This window comes from Zalophus californianus, chromosome 5 (assembly GCF_009762305.2).
Source record: "Zalophus californianus isolate mZalCal1 chromosome 5, mZalCal1.pri.v2, whole genome shotgun sequence".
Taxonomy (NCBI): Eukaryota; Metazoa; Chordata; class Mammalia; order Carnivora; family Otariidae; genus Zalophus; species Zalophus californianus.
The window spans coordinates 55,129,231-55,154,832 of NC_045599.1; the positions used below are offsets into that span (position 1 = coordinate 55,129,231).

Consider the following 25,602-nt stretch of genomic DNA (forward strand, 5'->3'; position numbering starts at 1 on the left):
CCCTAGGTTGTGATGGGCACAATTTCTGTGGAGTGCCAGGAACTGAACTCTAAAATATTCTCGACCCATCTTGTGGTGGTTAGTCATTCTCCATAAATCCTTCTTCTGTATTCATAGCCTGCTAGGCTTAAAGCACAGTTGAATGAATGAATGAAAGAAACAAACCAAGCTGCCCTGCCATTGTAAAGAGATAGGTGGACTGAGAGGCCCTCCCCTGACTTTGGCAGGCACGAGCTTGGCACCCAGAGCGGGCCAAACCAGGTCAGCAGCAGGTTTGCAAAAGGCTGTCCTAGCCGGGTTGGTTTATGTCTGGATGTGGGTCTCTTACATAACCAAGCAAATAGACCACATTTTCCTGAAGCTGCAAGGCCCTTAGCTTTGGGAGGGAGGGTTGGATTTCACCAGAACTCAGGTTGCAGAGGCCCTAGGCTGAGCGGTGCTATTAACTGCTTCCTGCCCATTTGGGGGTAGTTGTGAATGTTGGAAAAAAAGGGAGGTACTTGCAGCTGCTTTTCCCTCTCCCCCTCACTAGTTCTCCTTCTTTCTGTGGGTGAAATACGTTTACTCTCAGTTGTCTCTCCTGTCACCAGACCGAAGCATCTAGTATAGCAAAGAAGTGCAGATTTCTGCTTCAGGGAGTCCCTGTAGAGTTCCTTAGATCACATTACAGAGCAATGAGCATAATGGGAGAGAGGAGATCTGGGGATCCCCTGGAGCTGCTGTTTATCCTCTAGGCACTCACTCTGCAGTGAGAACCTGGCCCGAGGCCACTTGATCATGTTGGAACATCCTCGTTTCTCAAATCTTCCCTTTGTTCTTGGGAAACACTGTCTCTGATTGTCTGACTTTATTCTTTGTTGGTTCTGTTATAATCGCTCCCATTTCGTGAGATCTCATCCTCGAGTTGCTGGAGGTAAATTTTATGGGCAGTTTGACTTTGTTTTTCGGTTACCATTTCCAGGATGGACTTTATAAAATGTCCTAATGTGAGCTAGGTCTGAAATAAGAGAGTTCTATTTTAAAAGCTCTTCATGTAGCCCATGGAATGTTTTATGCATTCCACTTTCCTAGGGTTGGTTTGAAACATGTAAAGTTCTAACCAGGGTAGAAATCATTTGATAAAAGCAGCAAAACTACGGTGAAGTATCAAAATTAGACAGCCTCATTTACTAGTATGATAATAGCAAGTGTGTTGTAGGGCTTACTTTGTGTCACATGATGTCCAAGCACTTAAAATATTAAATAGCTTAATCCTTGCGATAATCCTATGAAATATGTTATCTTCCCTATTTTATGGATCAGGAAATGGAGGTGTAGAGAGGTTAAGTAACTTGCCCAAGGTCACACAGCGAATAGCTGGTGAAGTAGGGCTTAGAATTCAAGCAGCCCAGGGCCCTAGCTCTTAATGACCGCAATGCATTGTTCTTCACTGATTTAAAATTTTCAGCCATTTGGATGGCAGTTGAGTTTTGGTTCCTTTTGTACTGCCTTTGAAATATGGGTCTACCACATATTAAAAATAAATGTCATCAACAGAACTGTAAAGTTAACTTTTTGCTAGGGAAAACTGTCTTAAAAACAGCATCATTTAAGACAGAGAGCTGATTTTCTTATTGCATGTTATCTGTATATGCTTATTGAGAAAGGACCTGAAGGATTCTTTTTTTTTTGGCAATTATTTTTCACTTAATTGCTACTAAAGTGGAAGTAATGAAATATATCTTAAATCTTGATAAGATTAGTTTTTTTTAAAAGAAGCCATTGTAGCTTTTTCTTTGAATTTCTTTTTTCTTTTTCTTTGAACGATGGAGACAAAGATAAATTAACCACTTTAATATATGTAGCTGGTGATTATTTGAAAGTATTCTTGAAGACTTATTTTTCTTCCTGTAATAAATCTCATTCTGCTGATTGGAAGCCCATTAACTGCAATGACTAGTGTTGAAGTTAATAAAGGAGTGGAGGTCTTTGAAGGCTGTCATCTTCTGGTTTGTTCATCTGTGTTCACTTGCAGATCTGATTACCCTTTGGTATCCTTTGGCAAGAGGAGGCTATGAATGCTCTAGAGTTCTACTGAAAAAGACTTTTGGACCAATCTTATAAATTGTTGCACTGAGTGACCCAGAAAATCTTACGTGGTAGATTACGGATGAGAGATCTAGAGAGGAGACAGAGATTTTTCCATTGTCACCACTGTCTTGTGATTTTGTACAGTAATGTCCCCCCTGCCAACAAGATGAATTGTCTCAGTGGAGTCATTACCTAAGTGACAGGATGATGACATGGTCTAGGCAATTTTCCCAAAGTGTAGGGTAAATTCTTCTGGGCACTGTCGATCTTGAAGCTGGTTTCCCGACCTAATGCTCATTGACATTGAATCGCGCAGTAAGGCAGGTATTTCCTTTTCTTTTTATTCTTGATCTTTCTGTTGATTCAAGGAGAAAGTTCATTTCACACCCCCCTGCATCTTTAACATCTCTCCAGTCTTTCCAAATCTCCTTTCGTGACAGTGAACAAGCAGCCCTTGTAGACTCTCAGCTTTGATTGGCAACTATATTCAGTCAGAAGGTGGTTTCATTGGTTTAGTCTGTATAATTCTCTTCCAGTTTTGACAGGGAATACTGACTTTCTGTTTATAGTGAGGATAAGGTATTTCTTTTAAAATTCATTTTATTTAAAGAAAAAAGGGTGGGTCAATCTAAAAACAAGTACTAGAGAATATAATGCAGGTAGTAAGTAGATATGGCAAAATTGTGAATTTGGCAGAGGAATGATAAAATCTTGGGAAATATTGATCTAATATCTGCTGTAATAACATAGATATCCAGTCTCTTGCTTGAAACTATTGGGACTAGATTTGTTTCGGAATTTAGAATTTTCAGATCTTTTTGGGATAGTGCTTATAATATGATATGACTGGCAATGCCATCATCCAGTGTGGTAGTATTTCTACAGCAAAATGTATGAATATTCACACCAGGTGAGGTAAATAAAAACTAGACATGGCCTCGTGTGGTTCAGGTCAAATTTTGCACCAAATATGTTTATGAACCAAATTTATGAAGAAAAGTTGAGATTTTCAGAGCTTTCTAGATTTCAGAATTGGAGATAAGGGATTAAGGACCCATCTTTGTTAACAAATTACATCATTGTGATCAAATTACACAGAAAATAAATTAAACCCCAGCTTAGCCAAAGTTACCAATTGTGATGGCAGATGTTATAGTGTGTAAACTTAAAACATCATAGAGCAGTTTGGGTGCCTGGGTGGCTCAGTCGGTTAAGCATCTGCCTTTGGCTCAGGTCATGATCCCAGGGTCCTGGGATCTAGCCCCACATCAGGCTCCCTGCTCAGCGGGGCATCTGCTTCTTTCTCTCCCTCTGCCCTTCCCCCCTGCTTGTGCGCACTCTCTTTTGCTCATGCTCTCTCTCAAATACATAAAATCTTAAAAAAAAAACATTGTAGAGCACTTAAACTAGATTAATTATGCTTCAGAGGGCCATGTTGAGTTATTCATGACTGTTTTTCAAACATTCTATAAAATGACATTTAAGCACGTATTTTCTTCAGAACATGTTGAAAGCATTTTGTCAGGTTCTTGATTTATAATCTTTGGAACGTGCTTTTACTTTGTGTAATTACAATGAAAGTGTATAGTAATTGATCATAAAGGTAATACTTGTGAAGTATTTGTGGACTTTGTCATAGTGCTAGCTATATAAATTGATAAAAGAAGACATTATGGATATAAGAAAATGGTTTCCATTTACACTGTATATTTACTTGAGAAGCTCGATGAAATCTTATTTTGGTGTTCTCTGGTCAGCAGGTAGGTTAAAATACAGAATCTGAAACTGATGCCATTTGGTTCATACAGTTGATATATTTTTGTAACTTTTATAATGTCTTCCAGCAGAAGTACATCAGCCCAACAGTTACTAATCTTTTTTCATTTTCTGATTCACTCCCATGGGCTTACCTGGCTTTTATGCTATGACATAGGACGGGTGGTGAGATTAGGGCTATTTTTGATAGCACAGGGGCAACACTATTCCTTTTGTGTCCCCTTGAGAACATATGCTGGAATGTCAGGGAGGATGACATCTGCTACAAGTACACCTTTGAATCCACCCTACTAAAGTCATTTACAGACACTGATAATTTACTATTACTATAACACTAAGATAGTATTAATAATACTGATGGTAACACCATATTCTTAGTATCAGTAACCTCACATTGAACATGCCTGAAATAACTGTTAATAACAAAATGTAGTAACACTGACAATATTTATTGAGCTCTTGCTAAATGCTAGGCATGTATTTAGTGCTTTCCCTGTTTGAACTCATTTAACTCTCATACCCCACGACAGGGAAAGCATCATGAAAATCTGCTTTTATAGATGAGGAAACTCTGTAAAGGTAGTGAGCCAAAGTCTGAGCAAATGAGGCATTCTGGCTCCACTGTGTTTTACTGCCTTCAACTTCCTGTTCCCTACAAATACAGTAGCACCTCAACTCTTTGGAACTCAACTTTGAGCAACCTCATCTATTTGTAGCAAAGCCGAGAACACGGAAACAAAAACATTTCGATAATTAAAAAAGAAGCAACAATCTCTATAAGAGTATGCGTATTCATTCAGAACTCCTAGACTGCGTACTGTCTTTGGTCCGTTAGTAAAGGGTATGGAGCCTGAACACTGCAGTGGCCTTGAGGCTTGTAGTACAATCACAAATGCTTCCGAGTTATTGATAAAGTAAAATGAACTTGTAGTACAATCACAAATGCTTCCAAGTTATTGATAAAGTAAAATGAACTCTAGTTTTATCTATTAGAAATTGAAAGCAGAAATCGAATGATTTTTTGGGTGCCTGGGTGGCTCAATTGGTTAAGCATCTGCCTTCGGTTCAGGACATGATCCCAGGGTTCTGGGATCGAGCCCTGCATTGGACTTCTTGCTCAGTGGGGAGTCTGCTTCTCCCTCTCCCTCTGCCCTTCCCTCCTGCTTGTGCTCTCTCTCTCACATGCTGTCTCTCAAATTAAAAAAAAAAAAAAGCTAATGATTTTATAAAAAATCTCTTATGATTGGAAAAATAGTGCTTGAAATGGGCACACACTATCTATAACTATTCTTTAGGTTTTAGATAACTGAGAAGGTTTGAATGTAGAACAGAAAATACATGCACATAGATATTAATATGTGAACACATTTAAAAAATTCAGGCATTTTTTTTAACTGTTTGATTAAGAAGGTAAAGTTTGGGGTGCCTAGGTGGCTCAGTGGGTTAAGTGTCTGCCTTCAGCTCAGCTCATGTTCTCAGGGTCCTGGGATGGAGCCCCATGTTGGTCTCCCTGCTCAGTGGGGGGTCTGCTTCTCCCTCTCCCTCTGCCCCCTGCTTGTTCTTTCTTTCTCTTGCTCTGTCTCTCTCTCTCTCAAATAACAAATAAAATCTAAATAAAAAAAAAAAAGGTAAAGTTTGACTGTAAAATAAATTACATTTACTTTTTTTCTGTCCTGTTGTCATTTTTCCTCTAGATCACTCTTTTGATGTCTTCAAAAAATCCAAGCATCCCCCAACATTCTTTGCTGCAGGCCGACTCTCTGGTGTGCTGAATGGAGGTGATGAAGTTTATGCTAACTGTATGGTGATAGATCAGGTAAGGCGTGACGGGCGTTACAAGAGGGATCTTGCTCTCTTTCCAAAACCTGAGTAAATGAGAATTATAGTCATCATTGTGTTGCTCTGAAAATTTCAGCCTAAGTGTGGCCCTGGTGATGCTCCAGTGGAGCTTCATCATATGAGCACTTAACTTAGGTTTTCCTTTCATGCACAGCACTTGTTACCCCACCAAGAAGAACTGTAGGGAGGGGTCTTGAGACAATGTCAAGTGAGAAGAGTGTGAGAGCTCTTGCATGGAGCCGAAATAGGAAGTGACAATTGGGAAGCTAGTATCTTCTCTACAGCTTTTCAGCAAAACAAAACAAAACACAACTGTGTATATGACCTGATTAAGTAATATTTGTATTCAAATTCAGCAAACAGTTATGAGCAAGAGCTTGATGCCAGCCCCATATAATGCTGTCATATACATTACTTCTTTAATCCTTGTAACACACCTATTAACATATACTAAGATTATAGAGCTTTAATATTAAAAGAGAATGATGTTTAAAAAAAAAAAGAGAATGTTGTTATACTACAGGGAAGTTGGAACCCTTTAGAATGCTGTACCCAGTCTCTGACAGAGGTTTGTGAGTTAGATCTCACAGGGGCTTGTGGTTTGCATGTGCGTCGATATATGGATTTATCCTTTATTTTCTCTAGCTCAGCAATTCTCAAATTTTAATATTTATAAAAATTAAAACATAGTTTTAGATCTGAAGATTTCTATGCTCTGCATATGATTTTATGGTTGATTTTAGAGATTTTCAAGGGTAATTTTAACAAAGCATAATTTTTTGCCTTCTCCACAGACTTCCAAACCTAATCCCCATATAAGATGCACCATATATATGCTTACTGAGCAATAAAGAAATTTACCCTTTTTGTTGTTGTTATTATGCATATATTGTACCCTGTCACTTAGAGATGTTTTCTGTGATATAAACTTTTCTGTCTAGTAGATCTCAATTTCACCCTTTGAGTCAAATATCTTGGTTTTTTTTCCTTTTCTGTTCCAAACATTGTTACATCAAATGCATAGTATAAAAGGTATAGATTGGGCTGATATTCAGGATGACAGAGGGAGCAGTCAGAATGGACATCAGCTGTAAATACCTGGTATAGTTTTTTTGGCATAAAGTAGCTGAATGTCAGCCCTACTTATAGAAATCTAGGATGAAGCAGAGGTTAGGACAAATAGGGAGTTTTGGGGACATTCTTTGGAGATACAGGGCAGTCGTGTTTGGTGTGCTCTAGCCACATTCTGATTCTAATGGTTGCTCTATTTTCTCAGCATTTAAGTGAACTACTTGAGTCCTTATCTCTATGCTCTAAGCCTCAGTGAATACTGCAAATATTTCACTTACCTCAAGTAGCTAAAACTGTACATGCTTCAGTATTACATGGGGGAAAACTGTGCTGTAAGATACATTAAACTTGCAAAACTTCCCAAACCAAAGATGAGGTTAGAATATAATTTCTGTTTCAGAATATCTTGAGATAAGTATTGCTTTAATAACATGAAACATGCATTTCAAGAGAACTCAAACAGCCTAACTGATAAACCGAAATGTAGTAGAGGATTGCTGAATTTGTGCAATGAAAACAGAAATAAAACTAAAAGTATGGATACAAATCACGAAGTTCACTCTGTCCGTGTAGTATAGTTATAGGATTTCTTTTACTTTCTATGTCTATTTGAATAGCAAGGATGATAATGAGTCCAAATTCTGCATATTTAAAATAATCGCTATCAGTATCTGAGAAGACTCTTGTCTCATTTCCTTCTTCTGCCTCAACCTGGCACAGAACTGTAAAAAAATTGGTAGCTTGTTTGTGATGCTGTTTCCAATGAATTCTCAGTTATCAACCTACCTAATGAGGAAATATATGTGGTAGAAACTACTTTGAAAATTACTCTGTCATATAAACTACTTTGAAAAAAAATTCATTTTATTTGGACATCATTTCAAGCCTGTATAATTCAGTACAAAGCATACATGTATGTTCTTTATAAAAATTCCCCAAATGTTAATATTTTATCACATTTTTGCTTAACTATACTCTGAATAGTATGTTTCTGTACATGCAAATGATGAAACTCAGTATATAATATTAACCATTTCATGCAAATTGAAAATTTGGTGCCTTTTTATCCCTCAGTCTTTCATGGTGTATATTTCCTAAAAAAACTTGGTCATCCTCTTACTAAGCATCTATAGTTACCCAAATCAGGAAATCACCATTAATATAGTAGTAAATGTCTGCAGACCTTGCTCAATTTTAGCCAATCATCCCAATGTTCTTTGTAGCAAGAGAAAATTTAGTTGTCCTATCTCTTGAGTCTCTTATAATTTGCAAGAGTTCCTTAGTATTTGTCTTTTATGGAGTGAATAGTTTTGAAGAATACAGACCAGGATTTTGTTTGTTTTTGTCAGAATGTCCTTCAATTTTGGTTTGTTTGATAATTCCTCATGATTGGATTCAGGCTATGTCTGGTAAGCAGGATTATTACAGAAGTGATGTTGTGTCCTTCTCAGTGCATTGTATCATGAGGCACAGGAAAATAATTTGTCCCATTACTTATCTTTGATTTACCAAGTTTGTTTTCAGTAAAATTACTATCTTCTTTTTAAAGTATTAACCGTCTTGCAGGAAGAGAGTTTGAGTGTCTATACATCTCCTGTTACTCAGCTGACTCTCATGCACTGGTTTGGGCATTCCTTGATTGTTTTTGTCATAGTAAATTATTAGGATGATGAAGATTTAGGACTCTACATTTTCCCCTTTTGCTTCTTTCTCCCTTTGCTACCCTGTCACCAGACAGTGTCATCCTTTTTCTTGTTGCTGTCTTCTCCCTCAGAAGTGATGCCTTTGATGACTGCCACCTCAGATCACTGATATTTTTAAGCCCCTTCCTTAAATCAAGGATTGTTTTTCATAGGTGTAGGCTATGAAATTCAGATTCCAGTGCTGCTTTTAGGTTGGTCTTAGGCCCTCCATTAGCTCCCTCTTTTCTCTGCTGTGTAGAATTTTCCAGACCTCTTATATTCTGTACATAGGCTTATGGCAGCAGTATAACAGGTTGCTTGCTGAGATTTGGTGTTAATTTTATTATTTACAGATAATTAGACGTTTGGGGTTTTCTAGTTAAGTCCATTCATCTTAGGTAGTTTTATTCTTATTTTAGTTTGTAGTTTGTTTTGTTTTTTTGAGAGTCAGGTTTATGTGACCACCACTACCTTGGTTATCCAGATTCCTATAAACTACTTTCTAAATAAACCTGCCTACTCCTTAGTTTTTGCTCAAGTATTTAAAATATATCCCCCTTTGAGTCAGTGGCTCACACAATCTTAAAAGCATAGTCCATTTTTGGTTTCATAGTAAAGAACAACTTTATAAAACACTCACTTGGTCTTCTTCCTTTTGTGAATGGTGGGATAGCAGCCAAGTGACCAAAAACATCATGAAAGGATTCTCTGCTTACATAAAACAAAACAAGAACAAACAAAACAAGGTAAAAAAGGTGGAAGCTTGTTCAGTTGGGAAAATTTTATTCTCAGTTCAGCCAATCTCTCCTGCTTTTGCTCAGCAAATATTTTTCGTTCAACTACCAGGTTGGTGATTTGGATATTAACTACATTAATATAGAAGGAATCACTACAAACGCCTGCCCTGAATCCATGGGTTCTACTCTGGGACCTCAGAACTGCAAGCATATCATTGCTGCTGAAACCAGCCATGGAAAGTACCCACTAAGTGAGAACAAGGAAGTGACCTCAAATACTGAAGCTCAGCAGTCCTTCCCGTCACCATCTAGTTCATATGCTTCCAATTTTAATCTTTCCTTTGGTCATCATGGATTTGAAAAGGAACAAAGTCATCTGAAGAAAAGAAGGTAAGGTGCTATATTCTAGAGGAGAAGTGTAGAAGATCAAAGAACCTTGTAGCTGGACTTGTGAAATTGTATTTTATTATATCTTATTGTCCCCACCACTTTTATCTCTACATCAAAATATTGCCCCCTTTCAGATTCCTATATTCCTTGACTTGAAAGTAAGATATAATAGAGGAAAACCACGATGAAATAACAGTGTACACTTGGTAGGCAAATATTTTAAAGTTACCATATTTTGGTGCAAGTGTATACAATAGAAACACTTATATACAGTTGATAGGAGTGAAAATTGTGTAATAACTTTGGAAAATAATTTGGCATTATCTAATAAAGATGTTCTGTCTCCTCCAAAAAAATGTAGGAATGAGGACAAAGGACTTATGATCCAAGAAAGCCCCATTTTGGCCCTGGGATGGCAGCAGGACTCTTCCTTCAGTGGGTGTCAGGCTCAGAGCATGTAACATGATTGATAATGAACTCAAAGTGAAATGTACCATGAAGAGGCTGAGGGGCTGAGAGGCTGGGAACTTCTCATGAAGGAGAAATTTGGGGGCACACAATAAAAACTGAGGTTAACACAGAGACCTAAACCCTAAATTTTCTAAGGTTTAAAACATTTTGGTGAAAGTAAAATATGCACAATACATAACCGTATGTTACTGAAACTTTGATGTTTTGAGAAGCTACAAGGGGAATATGAGCAAAGCAACATTTATTTTAAACTGCGTAACAAGAAGAAGAAAATGAGATGATAGAAGAGTTTATTTCATTCTAAAACTTATATTTTGAAAACCTTTTTTGTTTTACCAACATTCATAGTAAGAAATGCTTATCACACCATGACACCCCATCACATAAATACACAAAAAATTTAAATAAATGTTTTATGAAATAACATGTGGAATGAATTCTTATATTTTCTATTCTACACTATTTTAAAAGAAAAATATGGTCACAACCTACAATGGATTTCATGTTTCACTAATGGGATCTTGAAAAGTGGTATTGTAAAATGAGAACTGAGAGGTAATCCTGAAGAATATGATTTATGATAACAAATAGCTTACCTTAATAACTTAGTGAGGAAAAATAGTAGCCCAATTTAAATTAGTAGAAAAAGAAATGTTTTAGGGGTGTCTCGCTGGCTCAGTTGGTAGAACTTGTGATTCTTGATCTCAGGTTTGTGAGTTCGAGCCCAACCTTGGGTGTAGAGATTACTTAAAAATAAAATCTTTTTTTTTTTAAAGAAATGTTTTAATGTATAGTGTGCAAGATAAAATAATCCCTGATACTTCTAGCATGTACTCACAATGATGGAGAAGTGCTGTATATAACTGGAAAGACTTTTGTTAAGTTAGAATATGATGGCAGGCAGCCAGCCATTTGAACTAAAATTTATTTGTATTAATAAAGTTAAAAGACACATCACAAGATCACAAGCTGAAAGAGAACTACAGAGGCACAAGGCATCAGCAGACCTTTAACAACCACCCCCCCCCCACCCCTAAGGGCTCTGTCTACTCTCAGACTATCGTTGAATTAAGGAAACTACATAGCACCTTAGTATATCTCTAATTATATTGCTGTAACATTCAGAGCACCAGCATTTGCCAGAAGGTATTTCTTCACACTAAGCTTTGTTTTTTTATGAGAAATACTTTTATGGACTTCAACATTCATGTGTTGAATTAAAGTGTGAGGTCCACCTCTAGTTTGTTCTCTGCTCAGTGCCAAGGTTAAGTCTTTCAATGGGTTCTGAAAGGAGAAAGGACCCTACTTTGGAAATCCTCAGTGATGCCAGTTGTGGCCTTCACTTCTGTGTTTGCTGGTACCCCAGAAGGCCCATGCAATAGTTCAGGATTCAAGAGTAACCTAAGTGTTGGTATTAGAGACATGTGTATTATAGTCTCTTTGGCAAGTGTCATAATTTATTACATGGATATTCAGTGGGCACTAAATAGCTTATGGATTTTTAAGAAAAATAACCACAGTGGATTAATTCAGAGTTTCACTTTCTGCATCATATTTCATAATCAAGATGGTTTCATTGTGGTGTTATTAAAATTTTAACTCCAGAACTGCAACAATGAAAGAAAAATACATTTAAAAATGCATCCAGCATTCACATGCCCGTGGACGCTCTTGGCCTTAGAATTTGAGTGGTTTAAAATGTAAATGTTACGGAATGAGCCAGGAATGTGGAAGGTCACATTCTTTCCTTTTAATTTAGTGGTTATTAAAGTTAAATTAGGAAAGAACAGCGGTCGTTGAGCAGAAGTACTACCTGTTTCTGAGGTGGATTGCTCAGCTAAAATCTCTAAAAATGATAATCTAACATGACACATTTGGGAGCCCACTTGACTCATGTTGACTCAGGTCTTGCCATCAACTCGGACGTGAGACCTTTGCAGTCTGTCCTTGAACATGTCTCACTGCCCAAGCTTTCTAGTCCCCTGCTGCATAGTTTCACTTGCCATCCCCCAGAGGCCTCTCAAACAACCGTGGGGTTCTGTTTCTTGCACAGTTTTAATATTCGAAGGGTAACTACTTAGGGCCTGTAGTAATTACATTTATAAAACAAATAGGATAGTACTAGCTTGCACCAGGTTTTGTTTCTTAGAGTACTCGCAATGGTTTCTGCTAGGTGGAAATGTTCGTTTGGGGAAACATAACATTTTATTTAAAAAGGAGGAGATTTGGGTGGGGGGAGGATAAAATTGAAAATCTCTTAGATAGAAATTTTGTTAGAAATGTTTTAAATGAGTATCCGTTGCACCTTCTGCCAAGGAGAGAATTTGAATGGAGAGAAATAGAAACCAGCAAGTCTGTCGGTCAGTCTGTTGGCTTACGTGATTATTTATTTACTTCCTCTGTGCTTTAGTTCTAGCCTCGATGCCCTGGATGCCGACAGTGAAGGGGAAGGGCATTCTGAGCGGTCACACATTTGCTACACTCCAGTGTCTCAGAGTTCCTCAAGAACTGGGATTCCTAGTGGGGATGAACTGGACTCTTTTGAGACCACCACTGAACCAGATTTTAGTATCTCCAGGACAGAGTCCCTTTCTTTATCAAGTAACCTGCAGTTGAAGGTATTCTTATTAGTATTAATTTTGTTTATTGTAAGCTTAGGAAGCTATGTTATCTAAAGCAGTCCACCTCTATCCAAAGGGCAAATTATGTTTCATTCACATGTGTGAACTTTTTTTTTTTTTTGGAAACTCATGAGCTGTCTGATTGTCTTTTTAATCTCTCCCACTCTGTTTAATTTATATAGTCCTTAAAATGGTGGGTTTATGTTTCGTTAATTCACCATCAGTACATACAATCTTTCACATACTTGGAAAATTTTGCTGTTTTATATAATGATTTCTGCCAGCATCCCTTCAGCAGAGGGAGAGATCTTGTTTGCTCAAGTACATTTTTACTTGGCTCAGATGATAAGGTAAGTAATATTACAGGCAAAGGTGATATTTGTTGAGCATTTCTGGCTACACGAACTAATGTGGGACACCATAAACTTTGTCAGTTTTTCCATAGGAGAGGACTTTTCTCTCATATACGTTTTTCACATTACAGTTTAGTTATGGTTGTTTTTTGTTTGTTTGTTTTTGTTTTTTTTTTTAAATAATGAACTCTTCCAACCTTGAAGACAAAGCCTTTTTGTGTTTGCACATGTGTTTTCTTCCTTTTCGATTTCTATTGTCCACTTGTTTTCTTTTTAAATTAAGTTTACTCCCATAAAACAATGTGTGCTGTGTCCAAATTTCTCTTACTGTGAATATCTGGTGGTTATGATAATGCTTTATTTTTGTAGTGTACTCTGCAGTATTTAAAACATGAGTTAGACATAATACGAAATTTATAATTTTCTCTTAGCTGGGATATAAGTATTACTTTTAATTTTTGAGTAAATGAGGTTTTGGAGAGATGAGATGTCTCGTCCAGGTTGCCCCCGCTTGGTGATAGATTGAGTACTCAATCCAGGCCTTCTGACTGCAGTTCCTGAATCCTTCCCCTCAGCTCTGAGGCCTGGAGAGTAGTCATGATATTTTGAACCTGAATGTCATGTGGTATTTCTGGATGATAAGAAATGGGTATGGTTGTTAATGTAGATACTTCTTTGCATTTTGAATGGAATTGTGAAAAAGTTCTCATTACTTGGAAGGAAAAGTAATTCAGTCTTTGTGAATCAGTTCATGCTGTTCACTTTCAGTAAGACTCCGTCCTATAAAATGTATCTTGCCTTGCCTCTGTAATTGCCCTGTGTAACTTTTTGCCAAAGAATTCTGGCTAATTTTCAAAGTTCCATGGTTATGAAAAATAATTACTATACATGACTTAAATGCAGGGGGTGACATTTGGCTCTGGCACTCTGTGACTAGTCACCATTAAGGGTATAGGACAGCTCAAGCTGTCTGATGTCTAGAACCAGCGGGCCCTCCTTAATCAGACATTCAGGAGCCAAGGCCAAAGGCCCTTTGTGATGGGGGCAGGCTTCTGTTTCAGCTTTCCTCCAGGCTTGTTAACTAAACCAGTGGACTTAGGGAAACTATGTTTTCACTTAGGGAGAATAGAAGCTACCAGTGCTTGTGAAGGATAGTTGCTAATGGCTTAATTTCAGTAACAAATTTTGCATGACTTTATTTTATCTCTAAGTGATATCTTAAAAACAGATGAATGGGATCAGTCGAAAGGCCACTAGGTCCCTATTGGACGAGAGTCGGGTACCATAAATGGCTTTATTGGTGTTCTGTTGCATACTCATTTAAATTTTCCAGAACATGTCAGATAACCATGTTTTATCTTGCCATCTTACATTGTCACATATGTTGCAAATATAATGATAGAAACAGTCTATAATTGTGAAAACAGTAACAAAAATATAGGTCACTTAAAAAAATTAAAGGTACATAAATCAGTGAAATTCAGATACCATCTCAGGAAGTGCTATATGGAAAGCTTTTTGAAAGGTGGGCACAGACTGGGAGGAATTGTACATTGACCTGATGCATTCTTCCTGAGAGGCTGCAGCTAACATTATAAATTTAAATAGCTGTTTGGATGTTAAAAAAACTCTTGTAAGTGGCAATTCTTCTAACTTCTAATAATTATGAAATAAAAAGCTATCAATTAATATGGAATTTTGCTTGGATACTACAGTGTAAAATACCAACCCCCCCCCCAAAAAAAACACCCCTGCCTGATAACAGAGGTGAAAAAAAGTGACTCATTGTTGAATATGCAGAGAAAAAATCATTTGACATAATTTTTCACTTTCAACCAACTTGATTAGAATGTCATAATTGCATTTTAAAGTATATATGGGGCAGGAAGCTCAAGTTTACTAATGTATTGAAAAGACAGTAAAATTTTAAAAGTTGTGGTAGGCGAAGAAAAACAAAAAATGAGGTTACATCAGTAAGATTCACATTAACTCTTTTTACAGAGATGCTGTTTCAATAACATTTGTGGTGAACATATACTTTCAAGTCCTCTGTAGAATTTTTTAAAAAAACTTTCGTATGATTTCTTTTAGGAATCCTTGTTTTCTGGAGTCCGCTCACGTTCTTACTCCTGCTCATCACCCAAAATTTCTTTAGGAAAAGCTCGGTTGGTGCGTGATTTTACAGTGTGCAATTCTAGTGAAGGTAAGCATTCTTTACCATTTGGTCTTGAGAGCATTCTATTCCAGGGCAGATTTTCAGTTAGCAAAAGTATATAAAATACACAAAAGTAGCAGGCAATTTTCAATTTCATTTTCATAATTGATTTTTCTAGGCTTAGCAAAATCCTTTTCTCATTGGATATTAGTCAAGATATAGATTTCATTTTGATGAAAATACACATATGTACATACCTCTCTGTTGCTTTATTTTTTGAACGAAGTGTTTTCCTCAAGGACAGTGGAAATGAGAATTTATTCTAGGTTCATCATTATGAGAGCTTTAGAGGATTTTCAGGAAATCATAAAAAATTACTTTGCCCTATGTGTAAATTGCTGAAATCTAACTAAAACAAAGCATAGCAAAATAGATTTGTTCCCTTTCTGTATTTAGCAAGGGACTTGAGAGAATTGCAGTAAAAGCAAAGAGTTGAAACATCAGTAAATGTATCTCAGCATTCTTTGGGGCAATGTAAACAACCAGAACTAAAACTTTGATACAATAGAAGTTTAATTTATATACTTTTAGAAAGTGTGCACATCATAAACCTACAGCTTGACAGATTTTCAAAACTGAATTCAGATTAATAAACAGAATAATTATGGGCAACTCAGAGCTGCCCTTGTATCTCCTTTCAGCCACAATTCCAATTTTTTACTTTATTTTGAAACAAAGGTATTTCTGTACATAATATATTTTGTAGTAATTATATTTAAAGACATATTTGGTAGTATTCATGTCCATATGTAATATAAAGCATGATAATAAAATGTTTGTTAATATATTAATGCTTCACTTGCCTATTATCCTTAAGAGTCTTAAAAGACTCAGAAAGCAAGATGTGCCCAAGTATTTGTGGTTTCCTATTATAGAATATTTAAAATAGAATTTATTTCACAAGTTTTTTTCTCTTCTTTTTTTACTTATTCTTCATTACATTGTTGTTGACATTTTTATGCCATGTGAAGCAATACTGACAACAGAATCTTTATGGTTGGAACTGCCATCCTAAAACAATGACTTACATATGGGAGGTGTTCAGTAATTATTTGTTGAATGAAGATACATAGAGCACAAAACAAGTGCTAGGTTTTGTGTTGTTGTTGTTGTTTTCCTTTTTCTTTCTGGGAATCCTTGCTGGAAGAGGAGAAAGCAAGTAAACATGATTTAAATTTTTGGAACGTGGAATGAAGAAAAGGACTAAGAGAAAGAAAAGATACAGCCACCTTGAGAGGACAGGAAAAAGATGGATTAAACTCGCCCTGGTTTTTTTTTTTTTAATGTATAGATAGATATATAGATATATCATGAGTCTTTCTGGGATCTCCAGGTCTCCTTAACCTTGGTTTAGGTTAGGATTCCTTTAATGGCACCTTGACATCTTTTCACTGATGGTCCTAGATAGGGAACTAACTTCATAATTTAACTATTTAGAAAATGTTTCTAAGTCTTTGTAGTGTGCAAAATGGTAGCTTGCCATTATATCTGTAGTGTGACTAGTTTTTAAAGTCAGAGATGAACCGTGAGAGACGATGGACTCTGAGAAACAAACAGGGTTCTAGAGGGAAGGGGGGAGGGGGGATGGGTTAGCCTGGTGGTGGGTATTAAGGAGGGCACGTACTGCATGGAGCACTGGGTGTTATACGCAAACAATGGACTGTGGATCACCACATCAAAAACTAATGATGTCTTGTATGGTGATTAACATAACATAAAAAAAAAAACAAACAAACTCAGACCAAAAAAAAAAAAAAATAAAGTCAGTTCAGAAGTTTGAAGTTGTTGACCAGATGACTGAGAGGAAATTGATTGTTTATGGGGAAAAAAGCCCTGATTTATGAATTCTTTAATGAATAAGGAAGGATATCTGCTTTACATACAATCCTTAAATCTTTGCATTTGAGTTAGAATAAAAAAACTGACATCAATTCCTTTGGCTTTTCTGTTAATAAAATCTTACCTTTAGACAGTATATTTAAAAATAGGGCTATTTCAATGAAGTTCCGTCTCCAGAAGGTAAGAATCACAAATAGGCAATGTAGGTTGAAGCTACATAATAAATGCACAAAGATTCCAATGGGTAAACCATAGGTATATGAAGAATAAATTAGCTCTTAAAGAAGAGGGAATAGTTTTAACTCTGTGTGTGTGTTTGTAGGTGTGATCAAAGCACAAGAGTGAAAGCTTGACTAGTTCAAAGATGTGACGTTTCATTGTTTAGTTCATTTAGATTAATCAAAGTTAAATTGACATTTACATTACTTTAAGTTCCTTCCCGATGTGTTTGGAATAGTGCTAAAAATTTTCTCTATTTGAACAGAATCCAAGTCTCCTTTCACCCCAGTTGGAAGCTCCTATATATGAGCTATAAAGTAGATATACAAAATAGGATAGTGTTTTATCCCTCTTTATTCTTATTTGTGATGTTTTCTCATCTTTGTCCTTTCCAAGAGGTTACTTATTATCATTTCTCATGTTTTTTTGGGGTGCCAAGGGTGCGATGATGTGGCAACATTATTTAATACTTGTATATACAAAACAAAATCCTATCCTGTAATTTCCCCTGGTACATTGTGTGTTTAGATAGACAGGAATATTCTCAATAATTATAACCTCATCAAGAAGGACAAAAGTGTTTTACTTTTAAGAATTTGAGGAGTGAAGTGAATGTGCTTCTGAAAATCGTTGTGCACTGTTAGATGGAATCCTATTAGACTTTGTCCAGTTGCCTGAGGCTGGTTCCATTAGTTTATTAGCTTGATTATCTTGGATATGGGGCTTAATCTCTTGGCATCTCAGCATGTTTACAATAAGCATAATGATTTCTGCTCATGAATTAATTTGAGGAATATTTAATATTTATGGCAATAAAATCCTTCAAATTCTTCAAAGCAGATTTTTTGTTACATACAAGGTAGTATTAGATTGAACATTGATATTTACACATTTCAGGGGATATGTGTTAATTAGTTTTCCTCCTTATGTATCTGATGCACTTTCCTTTGCAAACTGGTTTTGCCTCTTCACTCTTCTGGACTATGGTGGTAAAGGAATTGTCCCTGCTCTGTAGATGATGTGCTCTACAGTGTCCTTCAGTTCTCTCTCATTGTCTATATCAGTGTCTCTGCTCTGATGAGCACTCCACTTCTGGAAACAAGATGGTGCTCAGCTTCTTGCCTGAGACTGTTCTTCTATCTCCCATCTCCCTTACCCCCAGGTCCAGGAGGGAAAGTGATTCTCCCTTTCCTACCACAAAGCACATCTCTGAAGTGGCTGCTCCTAGGATTTTATGAAGGCATTGCAGCTATATTAAAATGGACTCTTCTTTATGCTGGCCTTCAAGACTTTTCTTTTGAGCTTCTCTAAAAGGCAGCTAACATATGGATTGATTCTGTATGTTAGGGAATGAATTAGTATTACAAGTAATGGATGAAAGCTCTAATGAGAAATATCCAAAATGACAGAACTAATTTTCTGCAATGCTGAAAATGTTTGCTGCCTCCTGCTGATGCCAACTTCATAAAGTCATTAAATGTTGCCACATAGTGGCCTCCTCCCGTTCTCTCCAAACTAGGGACGATGATAAAGATACCCAGAGCAATGCCCTGCTTACATAAAATGACTTGTTTTCTCATTATTTTCTAACTGCTGGTGTGAATAATGATAAAATACGGTTGAGCGTGTGCATTTTAGACTAACACATGACTGCTAGTTTGTCTGCCTCAGTTTTCATTTTATTGTTCTGTGTCTTGTAGAGCAAAGAGCTTACAGCTTACCGGAACCACCAAGAGAAAAAAGGTATTTTAACTGTTCCAGTTTTCCTGAGGGTCTGCTTGCCATCTTTGGAAATATTTGCACATGAATCTTGAGATCTGTTCAATAGTTTGTGAGAGGTTTCTGTGTAATGAGCCTGCCTGAATGCTTTGCTCCCTCTGTGATCCGTATGACAGCCTGCTCTGTGAGTCTCCAGATGTGCAGGTCTCAGGACTGGGGACAGAGTATTCTCTTTTGGGTTATTTTCAAAGACAAACACCTCCAATGTTCTGGACCAATGAGAGCAACAGGGTGAGGATCACCTGCTTTAGAAAGGCATTAGGTTCTTGCTGCGTCTGCCTGCCATGACAAGAAGACTTGCTATGGGAACAGGCCCCCGGTTGATCCAATGTAGAAAGTACGTAACTACCTCTGCTATATCTCCTTATGGAATATTGCCTAGAGTGTTTGGTTAACTTTGAAAGAAAGAATAAGTGATAGAGAAAGTATTTTAAGCATTCACAGTTTTCTGGTTGACAGGCAGATCTGAAAGCTTGAAACCTCAGCTTCTCTTTTCCCCAGAAGGCAAAACTGTTGCTGGAGTCAGGCTTGGGAAGCTGACCAGCAAGCAGGCAGGATTGTTGAGTTCTACTGGTCTTGAGTAACTGCTCATAAGTCACACTGTGAAATAGTCCTGGGGTTATAAGCAAAACCAGTGCCAGAAATGACATAAATGTTTGGCTTGAGGAGACAATGTGAAAAAGAGTGAAAAGGGCTTTAATGTGGGTCATAATAATGCTAAAACTTTGGAACTTTTTAATATATATCAAGACGGACTGTTTTGTTTTAAATTTTAGATAAAAAAAGGGGCGCCCAGGTGGCTCATTCGGTTAAGCCTCTGACTTTTGATTTTGACTCAGGTCATGATCTCAGGGTCATGTGGATCAGGCCCCAGGTCAGTTTCCGTGCTCAGTGGGGAGTCTGCTTAAGATTCTCTCCCCCCCACTTTCCCCACTCTCTCTCTCTAAAAATAAATAAATCTTTAATTCCTTAAAAAAAAAAAAAGTATCACTTAGAAAAAGCCTCCATTTGTTCATTCATTCGTATTTTGTTTGAGACCAGAATAGAAATTTTCAAGTGATACAAATAGGAAGACTAAGGATACCCTTTATTGATAGGATGATGATGAAGAGGACATGGCCATGATGGGGACAGTGATGATAGCAAAAGCAGCAATAACTGACCTATTGTGTGTCTTTACATTTACACTGGGTACATTGGGTACTCATGTAGGCAGTTTACTCAGTTGTGCAATTTGATCATCATCTCGGTTATCATTTTGGTTAACAGTCTTCTCCCTGTTATCTTTTTAACTATTGGAGAAGTAATGGATTAATGTAAAGATTTTTTTTTCAATCAAAAATATTTTTTCTCCATTAGGAGAGGGACTTAAGACTGAAAAAGCCAGTGTCGTAATTGGTTAAATATTAGCCTACAAAATATTTTAACTTGGATGGTATGTGTAAGGAGTATTCCTTTCTTATTTCTTATTTTGTCACTTCTGTTTTTTCTCTTCTTTAGCCTGTGTTGGTCTACATCCTGAAAGCATCTGACTTTCTCAGTCATATCCCCGGTGTATCTTGTAGAGTAGATCTTTCATTTCATTTAGTCTGTGCACAATACCTTATTGGGTGTTCTAGTAGGATCCCTGGCCATTGCTAATGCTTTGCGCTAGTCATGTTGAACTTGAGGGCTCTGCCTTCTTTGGAATTCTCTTATTTATATTAATCACTTAGTTTCTGGGAAAGAATGCAGACAGGTAAAAGGGGGATCACTCCAGACTTTGTAGGATCTTTTCTGTAGGAACAGACACTTCATCTCTATCATTTCTTTTTAAGTACAAAATATAGTAGTATTTAATTCTCCAAAAATGTTAGTTTATACAGTAGCTGACAAATACAGTTTAATACTTTCATTATAAGTATATAATTCTTTGTTTTAAGTTTTCACTTAAATTCTAGTTAACATACATTGTGGTATTGGTTTCAGGGTGTATCAACTTCTTTTTTAAATTAAAAAAATGTTTTTTACAGGGTGTACCAACTTCTTAACAATTATATGGCGTGACTGTTTTTTATCGACATTATCTGTCTTAAATGTATTACATTTGTTACTTGATTTATTTTTTAAAAAATGAGCATCTGAATGTCCAGAAAAGTCTCATTTGTCTATTTTCAGTTTGGATATTGAGAATTCCTTTTAATACTTAGATATTCAGTTCTCTGAAAAATAAGTTATAGATATTATAGGTTTAAAGATTAAGATGAGAAGGATCCATATTCTTAAGATACTTAAAATCTTCACTGAAAAGGTAATGCCATGAGAATCTCTGAGGAATGGGGTTTGTAAAACTATTTTGAAGATGATTTCATTGGTCATCAAATTGATGATAGAGTTTAGGTATCTTGTTCTCGGATTTGAAAAGAATGAATTTTTTTTCCAGATTCTTATAAATTGAAAAGCTTTTTAAAATCTGTTGTGAAATTAGTTGGCAATTTTTCCCTTCTTAGTTCTTCCTTAACGTAACTTATTGTAACATAGATGAATATAGTATTGTTAGATTTGAAACATGGAATCAACCAGCCTTCTACATTTGCCCAGAGGTTATACTATGTTATTCATTTTCGTAATGTGACAGTGGATCATGTCCATAATATTCACATTTCTACCATGTGGGATGACCATTCTTAGTTTTTAATATTGAGTGTTTCAGTATTTTTTTGTTTACTTGGTCATGTCTCAGGTTTTCTCAGCCTTTAAGTTTAAAGAGTTAAATGGTGTGATTTTATATCATTTTGTAGTAATATATAGGATATAGGAAAATTGTGATCCACTTAAAGGTTTTAGATCAAAACTGAAACGTTGTTTTTAATATGGTCTTCTGTAGCATAGGGGATTGGGAAAAGAGTTGGATAAACAGAATTTTCTTTTATTTAAGACAGTAGAGGGGCACCTGGGTGGCTCAGTGGGTTAAGGCTTCAACTCTTGATTTTTGGCTCAGGTCATGATCCTCAGGGTCATGAGATCGAGTCCCCAGTCAGTTTCTGTGCTTAGTGGGGCGTCAGCTTGAGATCCTCACCCTTTGCCCCTACCCCCACTCGCACTCTCATGCTCATGCTCACTAGTGCTCTCTCTCAAATAAATAAATCTTTTTTTTTTTTTTTTTTTTAAAGATCTTTAAGAGAGTAGAGTTGTGTTTCTGCTGGGAGGTAGGTAGCGGGGAGGACTTCTTAGCATTCTTTAATTCTGTGACTGAGGTCTCCTCACCAGACTGTTCTTGACATAGACATTAGAAGGCACTTGGTGGGGTCACAGAAGGTGTTCCAGAGACCATTCTTTCTAAGGTCTCAAATTTGTTTTTCCCCTCCATTCCAAAAGCGAGGCTGTTGAATAATACGTCATGAGTTTTGCAAATTAGGATGCTTAAGAAACAAGAGGTATGGAAATTTATAAATATATTAACCAGTCAGTTATCTAAGGAGGTGGTTGTGGAACTAGACAGGAAATAACAAAGTATATAAGCTCCTTTTGTGACTCTGAGTAGTCATAGGGTACCTTCAGTTCCATCTGTCCTCTTTCCTTTCCGGCTTTTTGAGCTGTTTTCCCTAGGTAGCAAACCCACTTTCACTTATCATACTGAATTTGAGTTAGCAGGACATACACTGTCCTGCCTGTGCCTTTAGATCTGCATGACCAAGAGGCACTTCTGAAGCCATTTATCATCTTTTCTAAATGCATTCATAGGTTTGAACTCTCGATTATTTTACACAAATAATTATATTAATAATCTATATCTAATATAAATAACTAAATTAAAATTCCATTTTATATGTATCGGGTAAGTACATATTATATTTAAGTGTGGGAAGGGGCCTTAGAAATAATTGTAAGTCTAAACCTATCATTAATCAGATGAAAAAAACTGAAGTCCTAGGATTTGTCATTGGACTCATTGTCACAAAATGTGATCATATATTTTGGTGCTTATCAGTAATATGATAGCTTTTGAAAAGTATATCCCAGAGATGAATGTTATTCATCTAATGTGGATGAATGAGAAGTTTGGGAAGTGGAAGAGACTTTGGTTATAGAATGTTCCACAGAAGTGTTACTTGGTTTTACATGATATTTGGTTGATCTTTAATATATTCTCTCTCTCTTTCTTTTTGTCTCTCTCTGTCTTTTTGTGATAATGTTAGAAATATAAGGCTATCAGAAAGTTTCAGAGGAAATAGAACTTGTCATAGATAGGACTTGTTTTTTTCTAAAGAATGATTATATGGCTTAGGGGAAAATAAATGTTCAGTGTGTTCACAGATTTGATACCATTATCTTTAGCTTGCCTTTTATTGTGGGGAAGTCTCAACAGCCTTCTCTCTTTTACAACCTAGGGAGTCTCAGATTGCAAATAGCCTGGTTGAGTGGGAAAGACTGAACCAAGAGCCAGGCAGCCTGTTTCTCAGGCTGTGTTATCAAAGGAAATGTGTATCTTCTGAGTATTATCTCTGTGTTCCAAAAATAAATAAAATCCAGTTTCCTATTACTGGTTATTTTCCTTCTCTGTGCCCTTGGAAATTTCTGTTGGCATAGTAAATAGGGAGATGAGTGTTTGCAGAGTAAAATTCTAAGTTTTCCTTTATTTCTCTAGTATTTTATTATGAAAAATTTAAAGTTTACAGAAGAGTTGAAGGAATTATATGCTGAATACCCATGTCTACCACTTAGACTTTATAATTGATAACATTGTGAGATGGTTGCTTTATCATCCATCCATCTGTTATCCATCTATAAGATACATTTTTAGTAGACTGGCCGTGTGTCCCAGCCAGCCAATTGTCCCCGCCGCGCCTCAGGCCAAGGTTTCAACAGACCTCACCAAAATGCCATCTCAAATGGAACATGCCATGGAAACCATGATGTTCATGTTTCACAAGTTTGCTGGGGATGAAGGCTACTTAACAAAGGAGGACCTGAGAGTACTCATGGAAAAGGAGTTCCCTGGATTTTTGGAAAATCAAAAAGACCCTCTGGCCGTGGACAAAATAATGAAGGACCTGGACCAGTGCCGAGACGGCAAAGTGGGCTTCCAGAGCTTCTTCTTGCTAATTGCTGGGCTCACCATCGCATGCAATGACTATTTTGTAATACACATGAAGCAGAAGGGAAAGAAGTAGGCAACATGAGCAACACTCCCGCCCGCCCAATGAGAGTTCTCCCGAAGGGTCTCTTTAGGAATCTGTCCCACAGCTTCCCCCTGTATAAAGGATTCCATGAGCAGATCGGGACCCTCAGAAAATGTACAAATAAAATCCAACCCCCATTTGAGAAGCAGAGAAAGAAAAATCAGATAAGCTTTTGATTTTTATATTGCTTGCACCCTCTTACCCTCAATAAACAAATTCCTTCTTCCTCAAAAAAAAGATACATTTTTAGTAACTTGTATCTTTATCTTTAGAATAACCATTAAAATCTGAGGAAAAAAGTGTATATACACACACGTGTGTGTGCATATATATGTGTGTGTGTGTGTGTGTGTGTGTGTGTATTATATATGTTGTTTTTTTATTCCCTCTTTAAGTCCTGGTAAGCCATGGTAACAGATTCTTTTTTGTAGAATTCAGGAAGAAGAATGGGATAAATACATTATACCTGCCAAGTCAGAGTCTGAAAAATACAAAGTGAGCCGAACTTTCAGCTTCCTCATGAATAGGATGACAAGCCCTCGGAATAAATCTAAGGTAATGAAAGTTCTGTGCCCACTGTGTTTAAAATGTAGCTGGTTCTGTTTTTCGGCAGTTAGTATGGTTTCCACTTGCCCTTTAAAGTCACTGATCTTAGATTTTTGTACACACGTACTCGGAGACCTCTACATTTGTTATGAGACACGGTAGGCTGCCCATGATTCCTTCTGGCATTCCTGCACTCCTCCGCGTGCAGTCCTTACCTTCAGACAGAAAATGTAGAGACTCTGTATGGCTTCCGTAAGTACTTTGGCTCTCAGCATTTGTCTTTTCTCATTTCTCCCCACTTGGCTGTTGCTGTTGTATCTGAAGACAAAAAGCAAGGATGTCAAAGACAAAGAGAAACTGAGCCGCCATCAGTTTGTCCCTGGAACATTCTCTGGGGTTCTACAGTGTTCGGTTTGTGATAAAACGCTCCTGGGGAAGGAGTCATTCCAGTGTTCCAGTAAGTTCTTGGGCCCAGCGTGTGCTGTCTTTGCATTTTGCATCCCCAGACAGTAAGCTCTGTGAAAGTAGGGCCATTGTTCTTTGTTTTATGCTTTTTTAAAGATTTATTTATTTATTTTAGTGGGAGTAAGGGACAGAGGGAGAGGGAGAGGGAGAGTCTTAAGCCAACTCTGTGCTGAGCATGGAGCTCGATGTGGGGCTCAATCTTATGACCCTGAAATCATGACCTGATCCGAAACTAAGAGTCAGATGCTCAACTGACTGTACCACCCAGGCCCCTGGAGAGTAGGGCCGTTGTTAAGCATCTTTACACAAACCCTAACTGTAGCGCTGCATGTGTGATTTGACAGCTCACCGAGCAGTGACCCGTGAT

At 37.0% G+C, this 25,602-nt stretch overlaps 2 protein-coding genes across 10 annotated transcripts in view; both read left to right on the forward strand.

Moving 5' to 3' along the window:
- The window catches only part of ARHGEF28 (Rho guanine nucleotide exchange factor 28), a 321,591-nt gene that overhangs the window by 219,066 nt on the left and 76,923 nt on the right, over window positions 1-25,602 (forward strand). For all 9 annotated transcript variants that reach the window (XM_027606410.1, XM_027606415.2, XM_027606414.2 and 6 more), the window contains 7 exons: window positions 5,541-5,662; window positions 9,285-9,565; window positions 12,447-12,654; window positions 15,102-15,213; window positions 18,984-19,026; window positions 24,656-24,779; window positions 25,095-25,227. In XM_027606410.1, the coding sequence (XP_027462211.1) occupies window positions 5,541-5,662; window positions 9,285-9,565; window positions 12,447-12,654; window positions 15,102-15,213; window positions 18,984-19,026; window positions 24,656-24,779; window positions 25,095-25,227 (1,023 nt within the window). The remainder of the gene's footprint in view (window positions 1-5,540; window positions 5,663-9,284; window positions 9,566-12,446; window positions 12,655-15,101; window positions 15,214-18,983; window positions 19,027-24,655; window positions 24,780-25,094; window positions 25,228-25,602) is intronic.
- On the forward strand, window positions 23,372-24,626 carry LOC113929476 (protein S100-A10-like). Its single transcript, XM_035727560.1, has one exon. It carries the CDS (start codon window positions 23,739-23,741, stop codon window positions 24,213-24,215), a length of 477 nt encoding a protein of 158 aa, XP_035583453.1. The 5' UTR covers window positions 23,372-23,738; the 3' UTR covers window positions 24,216-24,626.